Consider the following 22,162-nt stretch of genomic DNA (forward strand, 5'->3'; position numbering starts at 1 on the left):
CTATTTAAAAAATGTGTTCTGTGTTTTAGCTGGAAGAGAGCTTTATTTACCTTGGATGCCCATTTGTCACATTATCATGAGTTTCTGCTGCTTCAGCATTATCAGGATAGCATGGTTTTAGTAATGGAAGAAATTTTAAAGGTTGCTTATGGGTAACATTTATCTTGTTTACACTTAAGCCCCTATAGTATTGGGGGTATCATTCATTAAAAAGTCTAATAACTTTATTTCTGGACAGTACTTTTGGTGCTTATTAGCCAGTGAGCAGGAAATATATTCAGTTTTAGAAAGTGTATTGCCAGAGTGAAATTCCTAATGTAAAGCAGCCACTTAACTAATCGCTGTTGTTTGTATATTTTCACACAGAAGAAAGAACCTTCTAAATCCAGTGTCAAGAAGAAAGTGACCAAGGTCGCAGAAGCAAAAAAAGTAATGAAGAGAAATTTTAAAGTGAATAAGAAGATAACATTTACTGAGGAAGGGGAGGTAAGATTCTTAAATGCTTCATCTCTGAGGTACCTTCCGCTTAGTATAAAGAGTTTGACTCTCCTGCTGACTTAACATTCATTAATGAGAGAAAGAAAATGTTCCTTTTTCTTTTTTTTTAACGTTTATTTATTTGTGAGAGAGAGAGCACATGCGCGAGCAAGCATGAGTGGGGGAGGGGCAGAGAGTGAGAAGGAGACACAGAATCCCAAGCAGGCTCCAGGCTCCGAGCTGTCAGCCCAGAACCCAACTCAGGGCTCGAACTCAAGAACCATGAGATCATGACCTGAACCAAAGTTGGACGCTCAACCCACCTAACTGATTGAGCCAGCCAGGTGCCCCAGAAAATGTTTCTTTAAAGCATGCTAAGGCGGTTCCTGTGTTGTCTCGGGCATTTCGTCAGCTGCCATCTGTAAGCAGGAAGGCCTTACTGACAGTAAACTGGGACACTCGTTGGTGCTAATGACACAGAGTTGGTTTTGAACTTCTTAAATTCCATTTTTACAGATTAGACTTTCCTGTCAAAGTGTCCGTCAACACATCCTGTGGGAACAAATGCAAGAATCGTAACAAAACCACTTGCCACAGCTTCTTTTCTGGGCCCTCAAAAGTCTCTGCTTTGCGGTTCCTCAGTCTAGATGCTGTATTGGCGTGTTTCTTACTGGTCTGGCTTTGAGGGCATTTTCTGCTTTCACATCATATCAGATGCCGGTGCCCAACTCTCTTGTCACCATTACCTCGGTCTTAGTGTAAATACATACTTGCAGAGTCGGAAAGCTTGCTCGTGAAAAGTCCCTCTGTCACATAACCTTGTTTTTGAAGAGGAAAGAGATGTGGAAAGTCCGTGACCGACATAAGGAGTAATGTTGGGGGGGCAGCCACAGCAAGGTCTAACTTGTGTCACCCCCCAGGTTTCCTGTGCTTTCTGGTAGAGTGCTCAGCGCCCCATGCCCCCTGTCCTCTCCTTTCCTTGCCTTGTCTTCTTCTGTTTTCCTCACAGCACTCTTGTGGCTTGACATCCTCTATTTACGTGGTTATCGTCGTCTTCTTCTGCTCCAGTGGAATGAGGGCAGCTACCCAAGGGAGGGTGTCTGTTGACTTTGCTCCCTACTCCATTCCCAGCTCTGAGAACAGAGCCCAGCATACAGTTAACCCAGAAGTGTTTTAAATGGATGAACTATTTTCTAAAATCCCAATAAAATAACAGCTTTTAAAATACCGTCATGTAGCACATCAGGTATTTCATTGTCATTAATACAGATGTTGTGTAAACAGGCTGCATACACCGGAGTATTTTTTTTTTTTTTTTGAAGTTTATTTATTTATTTTGAGAGAGAGAGAGAGAGAGAGAGAGAGAGAATCCCAAGTAGGCTCCGTACTATCAGCACAGAGCTCAGTGTGGGGCTTGAACTCACAAACCATGAGATCATGACCTGAGCTGAAATCAAGAGCTGGACCTGAGCCACCCAGGCACCCAGAGTATGTTTTAACTGTGGAGTTAACAGGTGTGGATGTTACTTCGGGGGAAGGGAGCTTGGCGCCAGAAGCCCAGGTTTACACTGAGAACACGGAGTAAAGCGGTGTATGAATCACATGAAAAAAGCACAATTTAAAGTTGTTGGAAGTTGTAGACAAAGCCTATAGAATTGATAAGTAATGGATCTTCATGAAATTACTAAAAAGAGGTCATCATCTGAAGCGAGCTTAGCCAGAATATAGTTGTATTACGTCAGATGCTTACTGTAAAGTAAGGTTAGTGCTGTTCGTGTAATGAGGATCCTCACTGTGCTTGTGAGTTTAACTACACAGATTACTTTGCTCCAAGAAGGATATACATCCTTAACTGTAAAATGTTTCAATGTAAACTTATTGCTGATAGGAGCTCCATATGGCTTTGAGCCACGTTGAAACTTCTGCTCTAAAATTCTGAAAGAACTTTGCGTTCAGCCCACAGACGCAGCAGCTTCTTTCACATGGTCGCGAGGCAGGGCTGAGGAGTCTGAGCGTGGATGCCCTGCCTGCTCCCTCTCACTCCTTCCTCATTGTCCATGGCCTCCCATCGTGGCTGCACGGGCAGTGACATTCGTGATCCCTGGGCCCTGCTGCGGGGCTCCCCTCTGGAAGAATGGCCACAGTGGGCGGTGACAGGAGTGAGAGGAGGCAGCGATACCTGTGACGCGCAGGCCTACGGCTTGTCTTTGCACGTTCATGAGCAGCCTCTCAAAACGGTGGCAGCTACTGAAATCCTCTGGCAACCAATTACTCGTTCAAATAAGAGAATAGGTTTTGTCTGAATTGTCTTGAGTTTTACAGTGTGAGACCTGGAAGATTACTGAGTCCAATAGGCCTTTTCTTATTTTTCAGAAAAGGATCCAGGTGCCCAGAAATGAAGGAATTTATTCAGGATTCTGCAGTCGGGCTAGCAGAAAAGCTGGGACATTAAGCCGGGTCCCCCGACTCCAGATCACTGCCCTGATTTCTGTGTTACCGTGTTCCTAACCATAAACTGTGTGTGTAAATTCCACAGATTTGAGCCAGCTCCTGAAATCTAAACTAATTTTTTTCTTTGCTTAGTTATTTTAGTCTTTATGTGTCGTACTGGCTGCTAGGTGATTTATCGATCAATTCTGAGTATCTGATAATGTGCCAGATACTGTACTGGGCTCTGAGAGTATATGAACAAGATAGATGACTGCCCTCAAGGAGGTAAATTCTAGTCAGAAGAACAGGGAAGTAAAACCACAGAGGATGGTGGGAGAAGTGATGGGGGTATTGGCAGTCGCTGGCAGAGATGATTTGGAACCGAGCTGGTGGAGCACAGCACACTGAGAGCACTGTTTGAGATGATGTTGAAGCAACTACCTTTTCCTCCAAAGTATTTCATGACGTTTTCCTTTAATCCTGCCGTCACTGGATCATGGCAGTCACTTTATCCTGACCGGGACAGTCTTTTTTGCGGGTTTGCCCACTTCAATTCTAAAGTTTGTTAGAAAGCTTAAGAAATATAGGTTGTGGGGCGCCTGGGTCGCTCAGTCACTTGAGCGTCAGACTTCGGCCCAGGTCATGATCTCTGAGTTCGTGAGTTCCAGCCCCGCGCCACGCTCTGCAGTGACAGCTCAGAGCCTGGAGCCTGCTTTGGATTCTGTGTCTCTCTTTCTCTCTCTCCACCCCTCCCACACTCATGCTCTGTCTCTCTCAAACAAACATTTAGAAAAAAATAAAGAAGAAATATAGGTTGTAAGGCAGAAAGTGGGAAAATACACCGTTTCAAAATCATTCTGCCAAGGGAAATGGTTTTCTGTTGATGTTCCCTGTTTCGTGCACCATACTAAACCTTTTCCCTGCCTGCAGTCGGTTCAGCAGTGGCCTCAGATGCAGAAGTCTGTCTCCAAGGATGCCGAAGAGGAGGAGGACAGCACTGGGGGCATCAACTTAGATAAAGCAAAGGAAAGGCTTCAAGAAGAGGACAAATTTGACAAAGAAGAGTATAGGAAGAAGATCAGGGCAAAGCATCGGGTAAGTTTTCCATCTTGGATTAATACTGAGTGACATTTACTATGTCCCTAAATATATCTAGATATTCATTAGTTGTTCATCAGTAACCATGTTACTGTCTTCTTTGCTTTCTCTAACGCTTCTTTTTCTGTGGATATTTTGTCATTTTATCTGTTCTCCTTTTTTGATTTTGCTGGTGGACTCTTTGTGGAGTGACTGGTGTCTGAGAACATTGCCCACATCTGCTTTTGGTTGAGGTAACCCAAATAATGTTAGTGATTTCTTTTTAGTTAAAGCTTTGATTTTGAGATTATTATAATTTCACATGTTGTTGTAAGAAGTAATACACTCTGTTACTCTCTCATCCCATGTGCTCCATTTCTAGAATTTTTGCCATTTCAGGAATGTTATGTAACTAAAGCATCGTAATATGTATGTAGCCTTTTGAGATTTGCATTTTACACTGAGCAGAATTCTATGTAGATTCACCCAGGTTGTTGTATGTATCAGTACCCGGTATGGATGTACCATAGGCTGTTCACCATTGACCTGTTTAAGTGACATTAATGTTTCAGCTTAAACTGTATCATTGAATTTCTTCCCATAGCAGTTAGTTGATAATGCATGGAAGATTTACTTAGTGTATTAAAAAAAAGAAAAGAGAGAGAGATAGAGGAACAAAGAAAGAAAAAGAAAGAAAGTAATTAACCTTGTTAAACAGAGAGTGCTATAGCGTGTGCACTGTTAGCCTTACACTTGGCAGTTTTCTGTTATCCTTGAAATGGACTACTCCATTCCAGTCACTTAGTGACATTACTGTCTTCTCAGACTACTTAATTCCCATAAAAGTGGGTATTTCTCTAAATCAATGAGTTAGTTAATGAAATAAGACAGATTTAACATTTTTAAGGATGTTTCTCTAGCATGCCCTTGAGACAGGAATGACTTCAGGGGAACATAGTATCATGGCTAAGGCTGTCTGCCATAATATGAAATTCTGGGTCAAGAACTTGTAAGCCTTTGGATGTGGACATTACTACATCCTGAGAAGGATTTTTGTGTTTTTTGACTCCTGTTTGACCTTATAACGATTCAGTGGCTCAGTAAACTTTTCTAGAACAGTGGTTCTCATTCCTTCAAGGTTTGATGCCACTTTGCAGTAGCGTTTGACGAATAAAAAGAAGCAGACATTGAAGATAGCTTCAGGGATGGAAATGCAGGTGAAAAAATCATTCCAGAAACGTGGGGAAGAGATGAACCTCAGATATACTGTTTGCAGTTGAGAATGTTATCACGCAAACAAAACATTTCATGCATTGCTGTTTATTACAGTACTTTAAGTTGAAAGTTAGCACTAATTATGTTATTAAAATTTTTAGTAATGTTAAGAATGCCAGCAGTGTGTCACGTTTCAGCTTATACTTCACTTAGAGTACTTATCTGGGGAGACTGAACTAAAGGACCTTTATCCTTTATTTTTATTTTTTTAAGTTTATTTTTGAGTGAGAGAAAGAGAGAGAGAGTGAGAGAGTGTGTGTGTGTGCGTGCGAGTTGGGGAAGGGCAGATATAGAGAGTGAGACACAGAATCCGAAGCAGGCTCCAGGCTCTGAGCTGTCAGCACAGAGCCCGATGCAGGGCTCTAACCCATGAACCATGAGATCATGACTTGAGCCGAAGTTGGATGCTTAACTGACTAAGCCACCCAGGCACCCCTAGACTGACTGACTGACTGACTGACTTACTTACTTACTTTATTTATTTATTTATTTATTTATAACATTTATTCATTTTAAGAGTGAGAGAGACAGAGCACGAGTGGGGGAGGGGCAGAGAGAGAGGGAGACACATAATCAGAAGCAGGCTCCATCCAGGCTCTGAGCTGTCAGCACAGGGCCTAACGCGGGGCTTGAACTCACGGACTGGGAGATCATGACCTGAGCTGAAGTTGGACGCTTAACTGACTGAGCCACCCAGACGCCCCATATTTTTAATCTAGCCAGCAGTAAAGGCAGCAGGAGGCATTTACATAAAGGAAAGCTTTCCCACTCTTGCCCTTTCTTGTCTCCCCCTCCCTTCCTCCTCTCATGTGTGGAAGTTACTGCTTCCAGGTTGTGGAATATTTTTTTTGAAATCTTTAGAAACTTAATTTCAGTTTGACTAATTGTGCATTTATTACACAGTGTGTGCTAGGCTTTGTGAGGAGAGAATACTTAAAATACATGAGTTTCTCTGTCTCTTGGAAGATTATAATTAAACCATAGTTAACTGTGGATATTCCATCACTGCACAAAAGCTTTTTATACCTTTTTTTTACGTTAACATTTTCAAAATGAATAATATATTCACATTGTTCTAAAATAAAGATCATACAAAAGCTAATGTTGAGAAATCTTGCTTCTGCCGATGCCTGTCATTCTCACTTATACCTACCCCTGTAGGTAGCTATTTTTATTAATTATTAATGTATCCTGGCCGTTTCTTTATGCAAATGCAAGTAAACAGAAATAAATACAGATCCTTATTTTCTCCCTTTGTTACAAGAAAGGTAAGTATACTATATGTAGATTGTTCTGCACATTTCCATCTTCAGTTACTTTTGTGCTTTTAAATAATTCATTTTCTTTGCACCATTGTTAAAAGTAGCATATGATATTTAAGCTATCGCTGTGATTATCTCGTGGCAAGGTTGAACAGAGTAGTTTGGGCTGACACAGCTGTGAGAGAAATCACAAGAACTTCACATACTACTAGTTTCAAAGTCAGTACCTTTCTAACTAAAATAGATAGGGGTCTTTAACAGGAAGCCACAGCTGGTGATTTTGCACAGAATGGCTGTATTCTGCACACAGGTAACCCATGGCATCCTTTCCATATCAGAAGTTGGAAATGTTGTGTAGCCTGAAAAAAGTGCAAGGAAATAACTAAAATAGTGTTCTGTCTGTTCAACTTGAATGTAAATGCTATCTGAATCAGATATGATTACTTTCTCGGTATTTGCATCAGTAGAAATTATTACTTACACAGATGTAAGTATTTGTGTATTAAATTAGAAGATTTCATGTTTGAGCACTTTAGACTTAGTAAATTTATTATAATGGCATATTTAAGACAGTGCAGGTGCTCAGGTCAGCCACGCACCAGGCTGCCGTGGACTGCATTTCTGCCTCGAAGTCACGGCAAGTTTGAACGTTTGGCTTATTTGGCAGGAAGAGTGTGATAAGGAGGAGTCCTTGCCTTTGAGCCCTCAGTCTGGCATTGCCTGGTCCGGGTGAGATTCCCAGTCACCAGTTTGGATTGCACTGTCTTGTTGTGTAAAGGGGGGAAATGGGAGTTCCTGCCAGATGGTCAGGGGGCCCCTCTGGCTCTGTGTGTATAGGGAGGATATGGGAATAAAAGTACCCCTTTTTGTTTGGAAAATGGAATTTTAATTGGTCATCTCTTCCTGCTGACAAGAAGGGTTTCTACCTTGATGATAAGGCCTCCTTCTTATTTGCTTATTTTCCAGTGGTTACTAAAATATTATTTTAGAAATGAAACATATTATCAGTCCTGCACAGATTATTTTATCTTAATTGCCTTATCTGAATACATTATTGGTTTTGAAATCATATTTTTTTTCCTAATTGAGTATATTACTTACTGTAATGACAATTCTTAGTTCTTCTAGCATAAGGTTTTACCTTGGGCAAATGTAATTATGTTTCCCTTGAAGTCGTCCCTCATAATTTTGTTATTTCTTTGGAAGAATACTGAGAAGAATTGTATGTCCCTAAAGAACTCTTGAAGTACTAACTTAGGGTCTGGGGATAACCTTTACTTACTTAAGATAGTAAGAAAGAGATGAAGAAACTTGACAAAAAATTGAGTAGGGGATGTGCCTAAAAGAATCTTACATGTAAAAAGAAAACTCTACAAAATCTGTATTTTATTTATTTTTTATTTTTTTTAGAGAGAGGGAAAGAGAGTGTGAGCAGGGAAGAGGCAGAAGGAGAAGGGGAGAGGGAATCTTAGGCAGACTCCACACTTGGTGCGGAACTTGACACGGGGCTTGATCCCATGACCCTGGGATCACGACCTGAGCCGAAGTCATTAGTCGGACGCTTAATTGACTGAGCCACCCAGGTGCCCCACAAAATCTGTATTTTTAAAAATACCTGTCAATTTTAGGAGTTTTCATAATTTAGGAATGTTCTTTCAGCATGTTCACAATGTTTCATGATTATATTCTGGTTTAAAAGGGTAACATTTAATATCTGTGGGTTTTGTCTTAATGATTTTGAAGTAGTTGTTTGCTCCTGCTGTTTACAGTTACCAGCTTTGCCCCTGGTTTTGAACGTGCTCCCAGTCTCTGTGGTACAGGACTCTGCTGTTCATTGTCACCCTTCATGCTGACAGACCAATTCTTGACTCATATTTTTATCTACCAAACTCTGAAAGCTCTGTAATTTCTACTGTGGCTCAAGTAAATATCTCCTTTGTCCTAAAGGTTTAGAAGCTGAGCAACAAGAATTTTAGCTAGTTTATAACAAACAAAAGAGCTGGTACGGTGTCCCTGGGAGTAAATTTAGCTTCCTGCTCCTGGAACTCCGAGCTGCCCACTCTGTGGACGTCAGGGGACCTTGTGTAACTGCTCTGGTCACTGAGTCGGCAGCCTTATTTATCTTTGCTGAGTCTTCTTTTTTTTTTTTTTTTTTTTCTGAGACCATTCCAATCCTCACCTTTCCCTGGCGGCTCATAGAAAGCTGTACTTAACTAGGCCTGTTACTCTTTTCTGTGTTGAACCTTTTGAAACCACTCATCAGAAGTAAGATTATAGCAGGAGCTATAATTTTTTTCATATTAGTCCATTAGTAAACTAGTATATCCTAAAGGCAAAACCAGTACATTTGCATGGAAACACCATGTTTTCTTGCCATTCAGTCAGAACCCTCAAAGGTGGGCTGTGGATCACGTCAGTGAAAGACGTCTTTTATTTGAATGGAGTGAAAATCTGCTTTGTGGTGTGTGTCATCATTCGTAGCTCTGGAAGATAACTTGTATTTAGGCTGATAATATCTGCTAGAACAGCTGGGAGTGGAGAGAAGCAATACATCATGAAGTTCTCTTTCATTTTCTGGAAATTTGCTTTGAGTGCTTTATCGGTTTCAGATTATAGGTTTAGATAACACAGCCATGCCAGGATGGGGCTTGGACTGCTTGCAAAGATGGTACTACTAGCATGAACGGAAGGTTAGAAAAGAGTTAAAGGGATCTTTAATTTATTATTTATTTAGTTATTTATCTATTTATATTTATTTTTATTTATTTATTCATTTATTTTCAGTGTTTATTAATATTTTGAGAGAGACAGAGTGAGAGTTGGGGGAGGGCAGAGAGAGAGGGAGACACAGAATTCGAAGCAGGCTCCAGGCTCTGAGCTGTCAGCACAGGGCCCGACGCGGGGCTCGAACTCACAAACTGCGAGATGATGACCTGAGCTGAAGTCGGACGCTTAACTGAGCCACCCAGGCACCCCAGGGACTTTTCAGGAAGTCTGTTTCATTTTTGTCTTTGTTGACACGGAATTGAGTTGCTATTGCGTCCACGTATCTAAAACGTAAATGTATATGATATCAGGAAGGAGGGGAGCAATAATCAGGCATCTGCAATGCTGTGCTTTGCATGTGTTATTGAATTAGTGCTAACAGTTAACTTCTGAGAAAAGTGAGCTAGCTTCAAATTACAGATGATAAAATAGACTTAGAAGGAAGGATCAAGTAATTTTCCATGGTCCCATGAGTCACAAATGGCAGGCCTGGGACTCTTACCCCAAGGTCTTTGTTATTCTACAGACTCTTTTTTTAACTATTCGTTCTGTTTGAACTACCTTAAACCATCAGGCCTTCTCTCACAACAGCTAACTCTGAAGCAGTGAATGAAAGGGTGAGAATAGGAGTGGTGGATTTTGAGGAAGGAATGACAAATAATGGAAATTGTTCATGTTTCCAGAGCAAGGCCATTGTTGTCAAATACATTAAGGAATAAAGTAAGCGTGGTGGTTAGTAGCTTAGTTTAGGACCCAATACTAATAATGTCTTTGCTTGAGTGTTCATTCAATATCTATATAATTACTAGCACCAGAGTCCATTTTTAAGTAATTGTGAGTCTAAGAGCCTAAGGCCTTGTCGAAGACTGGTCTGGCTCAGATGACCTTAAGAAATTTTACTGTTGTCAGCAATGTCATCATGAGAATAAGGGACTAAACATCTGGTGCTTAATTCCAAATTGGACTTAATGAATAAAGCTTACTTTCAGGGGAGGAAAGGAGATCCTCTTTTTGTATATCCCCATCCCTTTTCCAGTTTCAGCCCTTCCTACTACCATCACAGCAAAGCGTACTATAAAAAAGGAGCCCTGGGGCGCCTGGGTGGCTCAGTCGGTTAAGCGTCCGACTTTGGCTCAGGTCATGATCTCCAAGTCCGTGAGTTCGAGCCCTGCGTCGGGCTCTGTGCTGACAGCTCAGAGCTTAGAGTCTGTTTCAGATTCTGTGTCTCCCTCTTTCTCTGACCCTCCCCCATTCATGCTGTCTCTCTCTGTCTCAAAAATAAACATTTAAAAAAAAATCTATTTAGAAAAGGAGCCAGCCCGTTACTGTGGAACCTTTCTGATTTAGAGATGTCTGCCTGAGAGGTTTCTCTTTATATTCCAAAGAGCTTATACCATTTTGTGATACTCAGTTCAGCAGCTTGATACATGGGCCCTCCTTCATATTCAGTATCCAAAATAAGACATTTAAATACTCAAAATTGCATAGATCTCATCAACTGCATGGCAAGTCTTTGAGCTGTTTATCATCTCTATTTTTTATTGTTGAAATAAAGTGGGATCATGCGATTTTTTTTTCCTAAACACCATATGATGTTTGAGAGGTGAGGTGGTGGTTGTTAGATTGATGGTTAATGGCTGGAGATTGTAGTTAAGGACCATGGGCGGAGCTTGGTGCTAATGTGATCAATATGTCAGACAAGGCCAGGCCATAGATTAAAAAGACCAGGGGAACTAGACTGTTTGGCCAACCCTTAGAAGCCCACCATGGGGCTTGGCACATAGTAGCTCAGCAGATGTTTCCAGATATACTTACTTTTCTCCCTGTCTTCATATCCTTGTTGGAGTTGTTACAGATTTATATACGGAAGAGGGAACAGATCAGAGAACCTTGCTTTGTTCGGAGTCCCTGGGAAGGATTTAGGTTAACTGGGATTTTGTTGTTGTAGGGTAGGGGGTGTCTTCAGGGCCAGAAATCTTTGTAATCATTCTTTTATTCACTTCTGTTGAGCCAATTTTCTTCCCTGAAAAAGAGGTTCATGTAATACTGAAAGAAGGATAGATGTCTCCTGCTGCTCTCTCTGACAGCTGGGAAATTGATTCCTTACCAAACTGACACAGTCACCTGATACTCATTCAAATAGCTGATGCTTCCACTAGCTCCTGAGTTGTATTTCCAAATCTGTGAATTTCCAAGATTGCATTGAATGAAATGATTTAAATAACGTAGTCCTGTCTGCTGATGAAATTCATACTTCATGGTATTTGCTTTTCTGGAGGCTAGGGATCTATAGTTTGTGAGAAGCCACAAGAGGTATAATAACATCTGTAAAGAGGGTGTTTTGTACCTTGAAATGTGATTTTTCTGTTTTCCTATCCCTTGTGTATTTGGTTTCTATTATTGAATTTCACGCTCTTCTTACATTTAATCATTTGTAGGATGGTAAGACTAAAGATAAGATGTTGCCTTATTTTTGTGTGGCATAAAATAGCTTTTGCTACCAATGTGTCCTCAAAAATGAAATAGGAAAATAAAGGATTTGAAACATTTGAACCACAAAAAATTAAGAGAGAGGGAGAACCTCAATTGCTCAGTCTAATAAAATTTAATTATTTTATTAAAATAAAAGTCATTGTACTCCAACCTTTATCTTTTTGTCTTGCCATTTTTAACATCTATAAATCATATGTATATATTTTTAAAAAGAAATTTTTTCCTGCCTTAGTAAAGGAAAAAATGTACTTTCTTCTTATATCCATTTCCTAAATTTTGGATTACCATAAATTCTACTTTCTGTTTTTTGTTTTTTTTTTTAATTTTTTAACATTTATTTATTTTTGAGACAGAGAGAGACACAGCATGAACGGGGGAGGGGCAGAGAGAGAGGGAGACACAGAATCGGAAGCAGGCTCCAGGCTCTGAGCCATCAGCCCAGAGCCCGACGCGGGGCTCGAACTCGCGGACCGCGAGATCGTGACCTGAGCTGAAGTCGGATGCTCAACCGACTAAGCCACCCAGGCGCCCCTCTGTTTTTTCCTCTGTTTGAAGACTGATGTTTACCCCCTTCTCTTTTCAGGTAGAGTGGTAATAGCTTTTTAAGATAAGAAGGAAAAGTTTTCTAATTTTCCTTATGTTTCACCGAGTATTGAAAGTTCTTTTTATTTATACTTAAGCTCCATGTCCTGCTCGTGGTCACTCCCTATTTTAAAGGTTTTGGATGTCCCTCATGCATCTGGGACTTGTGGTAGAAATGTTGCAAGGAAAAATTAGCCCATTTGTATGCCCATGTGAATTCTGGTGGCCAGGTAAAATTTGAAATTTATAATGTCCTTCCTTGACGATAATGAAGTAATACTGGAGTTCCTTAGCAGTGGAAAATTGTCAATATGTTCTTTTCTGCTAGATTAAAATGACTAGACAAAAAGGGCCAGAGTGGAAATTATGTTTACTTGAATAGAAAGGGTTTTTCCAATGTGAACATATTGAGGTTATTGTTTGGAACTTTGAAGTGCCATTTTCAGATCCTCTAATGCGTTGGGAGAAGGCCAGTTACTGAATAATTACAACAAAAATTTGTGTGACTGTTAAATGTGGTTAATTATCTTCTTTTTCCCCCTCTGCACAGATACTGGCAAAAATTAATTAGATAATGTCCACAAAATGCTATCGGGGGGGAAAAATGCTATTAGGATGAAAAGACCCATACGGTAGCAGACCATTATTCATAAAAAAAGAAATGGAATATTTGTCTTGAACATGTTGATAAGACAAAAACACTATGCATCCACAAAACAAGTATGCTTTCTAATGGAGGGGAGAGTGGGGAGAGGTGTGCTGGAATTGAAGGAGGGAAGGGGGGGAAGTGTCCTGGGGTTGAGAGAGTGAGGATGTTGGCTCCTTAGACCTGGTTTTAGTCTAAGCTTCATCATTGGCTGGCTGTGTGATCCCAGATGTTACTTAATCACCTTGGTTCAGTTTTTTCATCTATGAAATGGAAAGAATAATACTTGCAAAGTTTTTTTAAATAGCTTAAAAAGTATGTGTAAAATGCCTAATATACTGCTGTTTAATTCAGAGGTATTAGTGTTTGTAAGAAATACAATGTAATAATGGTGTGTTAATGGGCATATGTTTTTATAAAAGTTCAGTTTCATCACTCTCGTTATTTGATGTTTTGCACGCCTATATTTTATGTAGCTTTAGTTTTAAAATAAGTTTGAGCAGCATAGCACTTGAAAGTCACTGTGACCTTCAAAAACCCAGAAACTTCTTTTTGTAGGACATAGAACTGAAGCGTGTGTAAGAGAGAAGAGGGATGATATTACAGATACGTGCATCCACAAACTACAGCCAACTCTCAAACTAAGCGTGATGATTAGTTGTTGTAAATCCTTTTCTTTAATATTATTTTGCTACTTTCATCTATTTTGTAGCCTGTTTTGTAGACAGAGACAGAGTGTGAGCACGTGAGGGGCAGAGAGAAAGGGAGACACAGACCCCGAAGCAGACTCCAGGCTCCGAGCTGTCAGCACAGAGCCGACACGGGGCTCGAACTCATGAACTGTAGGATCATGACCTGATCCAAAGTCAGACACTTAACTGACTGAGCCACTCAGACTTCCCAAGACGAGCCTTTTTATTATTTTAACACTTTGTTTTTGAAGGGAAAAAGAGGTTGTTTTTATTTAAAAGAAAACTATTTTCAACTTCAGCTGGGTTGTTTTGTTTTGAATTTTAATATTGTGCATACTAATTTATTGTGCATACTAATTTTTTCCTTACTTTAAAAAATGTCAGTGTTGTGTTTTGTGCCTACTTACGATCATTGGAAAACTAATGGAGCAATTATAAAACAATATAATAAAATAACAAGCTTTGTAGGAATGAATTTCTGTTATCTGTTTGAGAAAATGTAGCCACTTTCCTAAGAACAGATTTCATATCCTTATAGATTTTGCTTTAGATAGAGGAAAAGGGAAATACCATGAATGCATTTTTTTCCTATTTATTCTAATAGCTGACATTGATTGTGTACCCGTTATATGTTGGACATGGTGCTAAGCACTTATGTATAGTATTTTATATAATTCTTAACACCAGTTTTAGGAAATGTGTGTTCCTGTTATCTTCATGTTTCAGTGAGAAAATGAGAGTTACAAAATGCAAATAAGTTGCCCCAGATTGCACAGCTAGCAGGTGGTAGAACTATGGTCTGTCTCCACATCTTAATGATTATGATAACTTACGCCATTCCCATCGAGGGCATTCAGTAAGTATTTATTGAAAAATGAATGCTAGGTATCAGTTGGCTTAAAAAAAAAAAGTCAAGAATGTGTAGTCTGATTTACATGTAATCAAAGTTTATATGCTGCTAATTCCCCCTTGTTCTTGTAGGAGAAAAGACTGAAGGAAAGGGAAGCCAGAAGAGAAGCCAGTAAGAGACAGGCAAAGGTAAGGATTGATATTTTTTATGAGAAAAATGTTGGTAACATTGAATGGGATTTAAATATTGACATTGAATGGGATTTAAATATTCTGCTTGTCCGTATGCATTTTTATATTTATCTGTATATCATGACGTTCAAATTGGATATAAGTCCATGTGTCCTTGTCATTTACTTTCTCCAATTATTTCTTTCCTGTGTGATGCAGGATGAAAAATGCATAAGATAATTTGTTTGCTGGCCTTTGCCCTACTGCTCCTGCCACCTTTTCCCATTCTATTTTGTGCCTGTTAAATACGGGAGAAGGTTGGCTTTGTGGACCAAGCTTGGCAGGATTTTACACTCTGTCGTCTTTTGACTAGGCAGACAGCTGTGTGGACCCAGCTTCATAGTAGATGACTCTGAGAGCACTGATTGCTTCACTTCAACTCCTAGAAGCTAGGGGAGAGCACTCCATATCGGGTACCTTTAGTGTATCCTATAAACAGACAGCACAGTATCGCTTATGTACGTACTGTTGTGAACACCATCCATGTGCAGCTATAGTTTTTATCTGGTGTGTTGGACACTCAGAATGGTTCAGCTTCTACATTCTGAGGTCATTGAGCACAAATGATTTGCTAGAACCAGGACCCGGTAACGTATGTTATTTCTCATGCCGTATCTCACTGTGCTATGCCTGACTAGCCATGATTTCCTCTTGGCAGTTAGCAAAGATCTGACTCCCTTGAATAAGCCCATAATATTCTTTGTCATTTTTTCCATGCTGGCCATAGCACTTAGCAAGTCAGAGATGATAACTCATTTTATAATTCTGAAGTGGGAAGCAATTACTCTGCAGAGTAAGATGAAAAGACTGTTTATATTCAGTATTAAATATCACTCTGTCTTCAGACGTGCCCGAAAACGAGAGCCATTGTGTGTGTGGCCTGACTGCGAAATCAGGTGGTGGATTCTGCATATGCTTTTAAAATGCAGACGTGAACTGTCACGGCATAGAAATTACATCTTCGGGGCTGTCGTGGGAAAAATTTAAATTTAAGAAGAAAACTTTAAATCTAACAAAAGCATTTGATACATATGAATATTGCATGTTCATCATAAAACTAAACTTACTTTATTTCACTGAGAAGCTCTCTTTTCTGCATATAAAATTATGAAATGAAAGATGTAATCTGGAGCCAAAAGAAAGCTTGGTTACTATATTTCCTTTGTGTGGATTCACACATATTCGTGTATATTACTAAAATGTTTTTGTTGTTGTTGTTGTTGTTGTTGTTGTTGACAATGTGTGCTTCACCTGTTGTAGTGGTTTAAATCATAAGAAGTTGCTCTCACCTGTGGGCCTGCCTCTTGTGCCTCTTATTTTTTTGGGAGTTGGTGTATGTGTTTGGATTTGGTACTGTGCCAGCGGGGAACTAAGCATAAAGCTGGAAACACTGTCAGTTCGGTTTTTCTTATTGGGGCAGTTCTCTAAAATGAACTCCTCCAGCTCAGCCCACCCTTCCACTTTCTACCCCCGTGAATGTTCATCATCTGTTACCTGGCATGTGACAAGAAATGAAGACACCTCATTTCTGTCTGACCAGTAAGGCTCATCCTGGAAACAAACAGAAGAGGCTCTGTGGCCACCATGGCTCTGCTGCTCGGTCAGAAGTGCTCAGTAGACAGAGGGTATGCTTCACTCCCGCTCTGGGTGGTAGAACTGCCTCCCTTTCACGACCTCGACTGCGTGCTCCAAGGCGGCAGGCCTCCTGTAGGAGTGATTCTAGCAGAGGGGCAAGCGGCTGTTTGTAGCCAGGCCTCCAGCGTTCCCGTGAGACAGCAAGGGCTGGCAGCTGTGGCAGATTCAGGCTGACCATCGGAGCCTGAGGAGTTAGCTTGGGTCAGCCTTTTTGTGCCCTGCTGCTTTTCAAATGAAAGCGGCAGGATGGGGATTCTCATGGGTTTTCAGGTGCCCTTTGGAAATAGAACCGGAAGATCTAATTTAGAGAGACGGTGGAAAAAAGGGGTGATGGCCCTATCTTCTGTAATGTCTAAGAAGAAATGCCTGGTGTGAATTACCAGATTTCCTTATTGTCTTTGTGCGGGTGCTTTAAATGATGGATGAGTCAGTGTTAGAGTAGATTTTATCCCCTCTTGAGTATGGTTCCTTGTAATCATTGTGTGACTTGTGGCTCTGTCTTCTGAGGCCCTTTGTTCAGCTTCAGGCTAGAGCATCTTTCAGTTACTCAGCCTGCAAGATATCTAGACGATGCCTTAGTGGTGAGAGGAAGTGGTCTTCTCAGACCTACTGTACCAGGACATGTAGTGTCACCTGGCCAGAGCTCTGTGAAGAGTCTGCAGGCCACTGACTGTGCGAGAAAGGGAGATGCCCATGGCTCTTTGTGCCTGGTTTTGTGCTCCATTTGGCAAATACCATGCCATACAAGGAGGAACATAGAAGACAGAATACGTATTTTTTTAACTGGCAAAAAAAAGCATTCAAGTGAAAATTAATGGATTTGTCTTTATTTCCCAAAAAGGTGAAAGCTTAATGATAATGTGTGGTTTTCAGTTTTATAAATGATGGTTGGTGGTTCTCTCTTCCGACATAGAAAATATTACTAGGAAAAGTTGCTTGAAAGATGGAGTGCAGTGAAACCCAGTCGGAATGGACCTCTCAGCATTCTGATGGAACTCTTTGTTAAAAGACAGATGTACGACTTGCCTAGAAAATGTTATGTGCAGTGCCAAGAGTAGGAAAGAAACATGAACTTCAAACTCTTGAGGTTTTCTGGGAACCCAGTACTTAATGATTTGGAGTATGGAAGTGTTGTGAGTATCAAAACTTTGTTCAGCAGAGAAATATTTGAACTGCAAAATGGACTTTTTACTTTGACAGGATGTGTGTGTTCTTATAACTTAGAAATTTTAAGCTAAGAGATGAAACAGGCAGGTGTAGCAATGATCAATAGACCACATGTCTCTTGAGGTTCAGGGAGGTTCCATAATCCTGGAAATGCAGCCTCACCCCTTCCTTCAGCTTCCCTCCTGTTACTCTGATAGTCACAAGTGCTTGTACTAACCTCCAGTGTCTGCAGTGATTATACAGAAACGTAAAGAAAAGAACAACAGTGCTGAAACTTGAAGAAATAGATCCCCGGAAATATCTCTGTGCTATGCTGCTTTTGAAAAGAAAGTAGAATTTATTAAACAGAAGTATGAGGTTGATAAAACTAAACAATGACTATGAAGGAATAAAGAGTAGGAAATAGCTCACAGGCACTTAAATGATGGAAAGTTAGGTGTTGCTTGAGAGTATATTACACATGCTTTGGTAGTTGTTATTTTTTAGGTGTGGGGAAAATTCTATTAAAATAACTAAAATGCCCTATGAGTGTGAAGTTTTATACTAGTAAACTTTAGCTTAATTTTTCTCTAGTTTTTATTGCTTTTTTTTTTTTTTAACTTTAGTGACCCTGGGACACTTTACTTATTTGCTTAACAAATAGTGGTCTTAGAAAACAGTTCTTTGGATACCTCAGGTGGTCTGATTAGTTCTTTGAGGACATAGGATGCAAAGAAATAGGAGTTGTATAACTTTAGAACATGAGTAGACCTGAGAGATGGTCTGGAGTGATTTTCTAATCTTTTGGTCTATAATTATCTTTTTTTTCTAGCCACTGATAGTTTCACATAGCAAAGCTGCATTTATTCACTTTGGTAGAACATTCTATTGTTTTTGCTTTGGATTGTCTTTTTATTTATGAAATATAATGATGATTTTAAGAATCATCATTTCTCGACAAAGTCAATCCTTCAAAATCTTTTTGGACTTTTCTTGGTTCATGACATTTAAGAGGATGGCCTCCACTGACCTGCTCCAGTAGTTTGAGTTTTAAGTAGTACATCGAATAGCCTAGGTGTCTGTTGGAGGTATGTGGGGCAGGACTCTGGGCTACCATTTTGACTTCAGTCAGAGCAGCTCCATGTTTTTCTTCATGTATACTAAGCTTTTATTTGAAATAATGGTTCTACTTAAATATATACTTAATATTTTAGCAGTACTCAAATAAATTAAGGCTAACAGAAAGTAAATGACTTACTCCCATCACTGGCTTCCTTGGTGGCAGAAATAGTATGTCTACTCAAGCTCTCTGGATCCTGTTACTGTTATTGCCCCATGCTGCTTCAGTATGTTACTCTTTACCCCTTTTATTTTATACTGTTTTTCTTTAAAAGAAACCTGATTTATATATGTGGGCTAATAGCTGTTCATAGAAAAGACTAATAGCAAATCCGATGAGTTAAGGTAGACCTCTGAACTGACACTAGAAGGTAGGCTGTGTCCATTGTTGCTGGGTGACACCTGACATGTCGTTTCCCTTTCTGGCTTCTTCTCGCCACATATAAAATGAAGGGTGTATATGACATAGTCACTTTTAATCATGCTTACATTTTTGTGGTCCCATGTAATCTTGATCTGAGCCGAGATACCTAACAAAAATGTATGCATTGTACTCACTGCTGTTCCTGATAGGGATCCACAGCCTTTCTCAACATTCGTGGATAACTCTTTTGTTTTCTCCCATGTCTTAAAGGATTATCTTTCCTTACAGAGCTACTAATACAAGTTAATAAATGTTGGTAATGGTCATTCCTAGGTCCTAAGCCTTTGTTTTTATTTCTTTTTGGTAGTGTTTTATTGTCTGACACTAAATTAAAAATTTTGATTTTGGGGAAAATTTCTCCTCATTCTGTGTATTTCATATAAACCTTCCATCCACCACCCCCCCTCCTTTTTTTTTTTTTTTTCTGGCATTTCATAGTATTGAAATTTTACTGGTCCATTTCTTTGTTTTTAATACAGTTAGAATTTCAAGGGCTTTAGAGGGTCAGTTTATTTTAAACCAAAGAAGTTTTGATAAAATTAAAAACAAGATAATGGAAACATAAGTTTGTTTATAGTCCCAGTTCCCAGAGAAAGCAAAGGTCCTCTGTGAAAGTAAATTGCTCTCACATCTGAAGGGACTTGAACCTTTCTAGGGTGCCCTCTGCTGCTCTGATATAATCACTTATTTAATGGTGCCCTAAATGAGTCATTCTGTTTCTCTAGGCAAATTGCTCAAATAGTACCTTGTTTTAGTGCTATTATAAGACCCATTATGTTGTCCTTCTCCTTTTTAAATAAATAGCACTGAGTCTTTTAGATGACATGCTTTTTTCCCATTAATATCTACCTAAGTGAACAATGAATACCCAAGGAAGTTTAGCTTTTACTGTGATTCTAGTGTTGGTTTGGTTTGTGGGAATATTAATATAATGATTCTGTTCTTTTCACTCCCTTCCTTTTTCTCTCTTCCCCACCCCTCCCTACCTTTCCTTTCTCTTCTGTCTCTTTCTCTGTCTCTCTCTCTCTGTCTCTCTCTCTCTGTCTCTCTGTCTCTCTGTCTCTCTCTCTCTCTCTCTCTATTTCTCTATCCTTCTTGGTAATGAAGAAGAAGGGATTACTAAATTTGAACTTTTAACTATCTTGGATCACTTGAGAGATAGTTTCAGTGTTTTCTTGTCAGAGAATTGTTCTCTAGTCGTGAAGATTTAAAGTTAAGTATGGGAGAAAGAATCCTGCTGGCTATGATCTCTTCCACATGGTGAATACATGTGTTCTTTTAAGACTCAGCTTATGGGTTCTCCCTTTTATGCGGACTTTCCGATCACCTCAGGTAAAATGGACTTCTGCTTTTATAACTTGCACTCTATTCTCCTGTATAAAGCATCCGATGGTTCATGGCACTTACTTGGATACATGTCTGTGTATGTGTCTTCCTGCTCAGCTCTAAGTCTTGTTCATGGTGTCTCCATCACAGTGCTTGTTTCATGATGAGCTCTCGATAAATATTTGATGACTGACTGAATGGGTGAGTGAATGGCTTACTGGGATACAGGCACAAACTTAAAAATTCTTTTAAAATATTTTTTATTGCTATAAAATACACATAAGATTCACTATTTTAACCATCTTTAAGTGTAATGTTTGGCATCAATTGTATTCACACTGCTGTGCAACCACCACCAGTACCCATTTCTAGAACCTTCTCAGCCTGGATGAAAATCGGTGCCCAGTAAACACTTACTCTCCATTCCCACCTCCCTATCCTCATCTCAGAATACAGACCTTTGAAGAGAAGACTCTTCTATTCCAAATCATTATTTTTCATGTGAGGAAGTGAAGAGTTTTTATGAATAGGTGATTCTTCCGAGATCTTACAGTTAAATAACAAGAAAACCTGGCCAGACCCCAGGTCTCTGGGTGCTTACGTGTGTGTTTTTCATTCTCCCTTAAAGTCCCTTCCCCCAGTATAACAATATAGGAAATAACAAAGAGCAGTGCATGTAGTTTAGAATTTTCTTAGATTTATTTAAGGTATCACAGGAATAAGGAAGTTATTGACACTATGCTCTCAGTCACAATCTCAACACTTTTTAAAGACTGAAACCCAAGGAATATTGAAAGTTTCAATAGCACCAGTGTTAAGTATATCAAGCAATTTTTATAAAGACTATCCCTTCTTTTTCCTGTAGCATACTTAAGAATCGTAATAGGAACGTGAGTTTGGGGTACAATTTTTATGAACATTGTAAAGCATAACAATAGTAGCGGCTGTCATTCATTGACTGCCTGCTATGTTACAAGTACTGTGATTAAATGCTCTTTGTGTATTACTGCTTTAATCTTCACAAATAGCACTGTGAGTTAACTGGTATTATTATCTTCATTTTGTAAATGAGGAAGTTGAGGCTTAGGATGTTTATGCAACTTTCTCAAGATCACATGGCTAGGATAATGGCAGAGCCTAGACTCCTGTCTACTTCACAGGACTTCAAAGCCTTGATACTTAAGCATTGGGCCATACGGTCACCTCATTTCCAAGGTAGTAAAGAGTATTCACATATGAGAATCTTAAAACCTAAAGCAGAAATTACACGTAAACAGATTTCCTCATGAAATTGCTCTTAGTGTCTACATTTAGTTCATCTTACAGTAGGTACTAAGAAAAAGACCAGTTAGATATATAATCATTGGCAGATACAGAATAGTGTTAATTTCCTGTTAGTTTCTGTAAATCACCATAATCCCAGTAATAAACTCTTTTCATATGAATGAACTATTATGAAGTAGATTACCATTATTTTGGGCCATGCAGATCAGTTAAACATGCCATATTCTCCTTTACTTCTTTTATACAAATTTCCCCTCTCCGTGGGATGTCCTCACCTTCGCTGCTTCTTCCTTCTAGGTACTGTTTCCTTTTTGAAGACTGTCCTGGGGCACCTGAGTGGCTCAGTCGGTTGAGTGTCCGACTTCGGCTCAGGTCATGATCTCATGGTTCATGGGTTCGAGCCCTGGATCAGGCTCTTTAGTGACAGCTCAGAGCCTGCAGCCTGCTT

The 22,162-nt window shown here is 39.6% G+C and overlaps 1 protein-coding gene across 1 annotated transcript in view; it reads left to right on the forward strand.

Moving 5' to 3' along the window:
* Positions 1-22,162, forward strand: part of DDX10 (DEAD-box helicase 10) — a 281,218-nt gene that overhangs the window by 159,135 nt on the left and 99,921 nt on the right. The window contains exons 14-16 of the mRNA XM_043579268.1: positions 367-486; positions 3,838-4,002; positions 14,682-14,738. Coding sequence (XP_043435203.1) covers positions 367-486; positions 3,838-4,002; positions 14,682-14,738 — 342 coding nt within the window. The remainder of the gene's footprint in view (positions 1-366; positions 487-3,837; positions 4,003-14,681; positions 14,739-22,162) is intronic.

This window comes from Prionailurus bengalensis, chromosome D1 (genome assembly GCF_016509475.1).
Source record: "Prionailurus bengalensis isolate Pbe53 chromosome D1, Fcat_Pben_1.1_paternal_pri, whole genome shotgun sequence".
Lineage (NCBI taxonomy): Eukaryota > Metazoa > Chordata > Mammalia > Carnivora > Felidae > Prionailurus > Prionailurus bengalensis.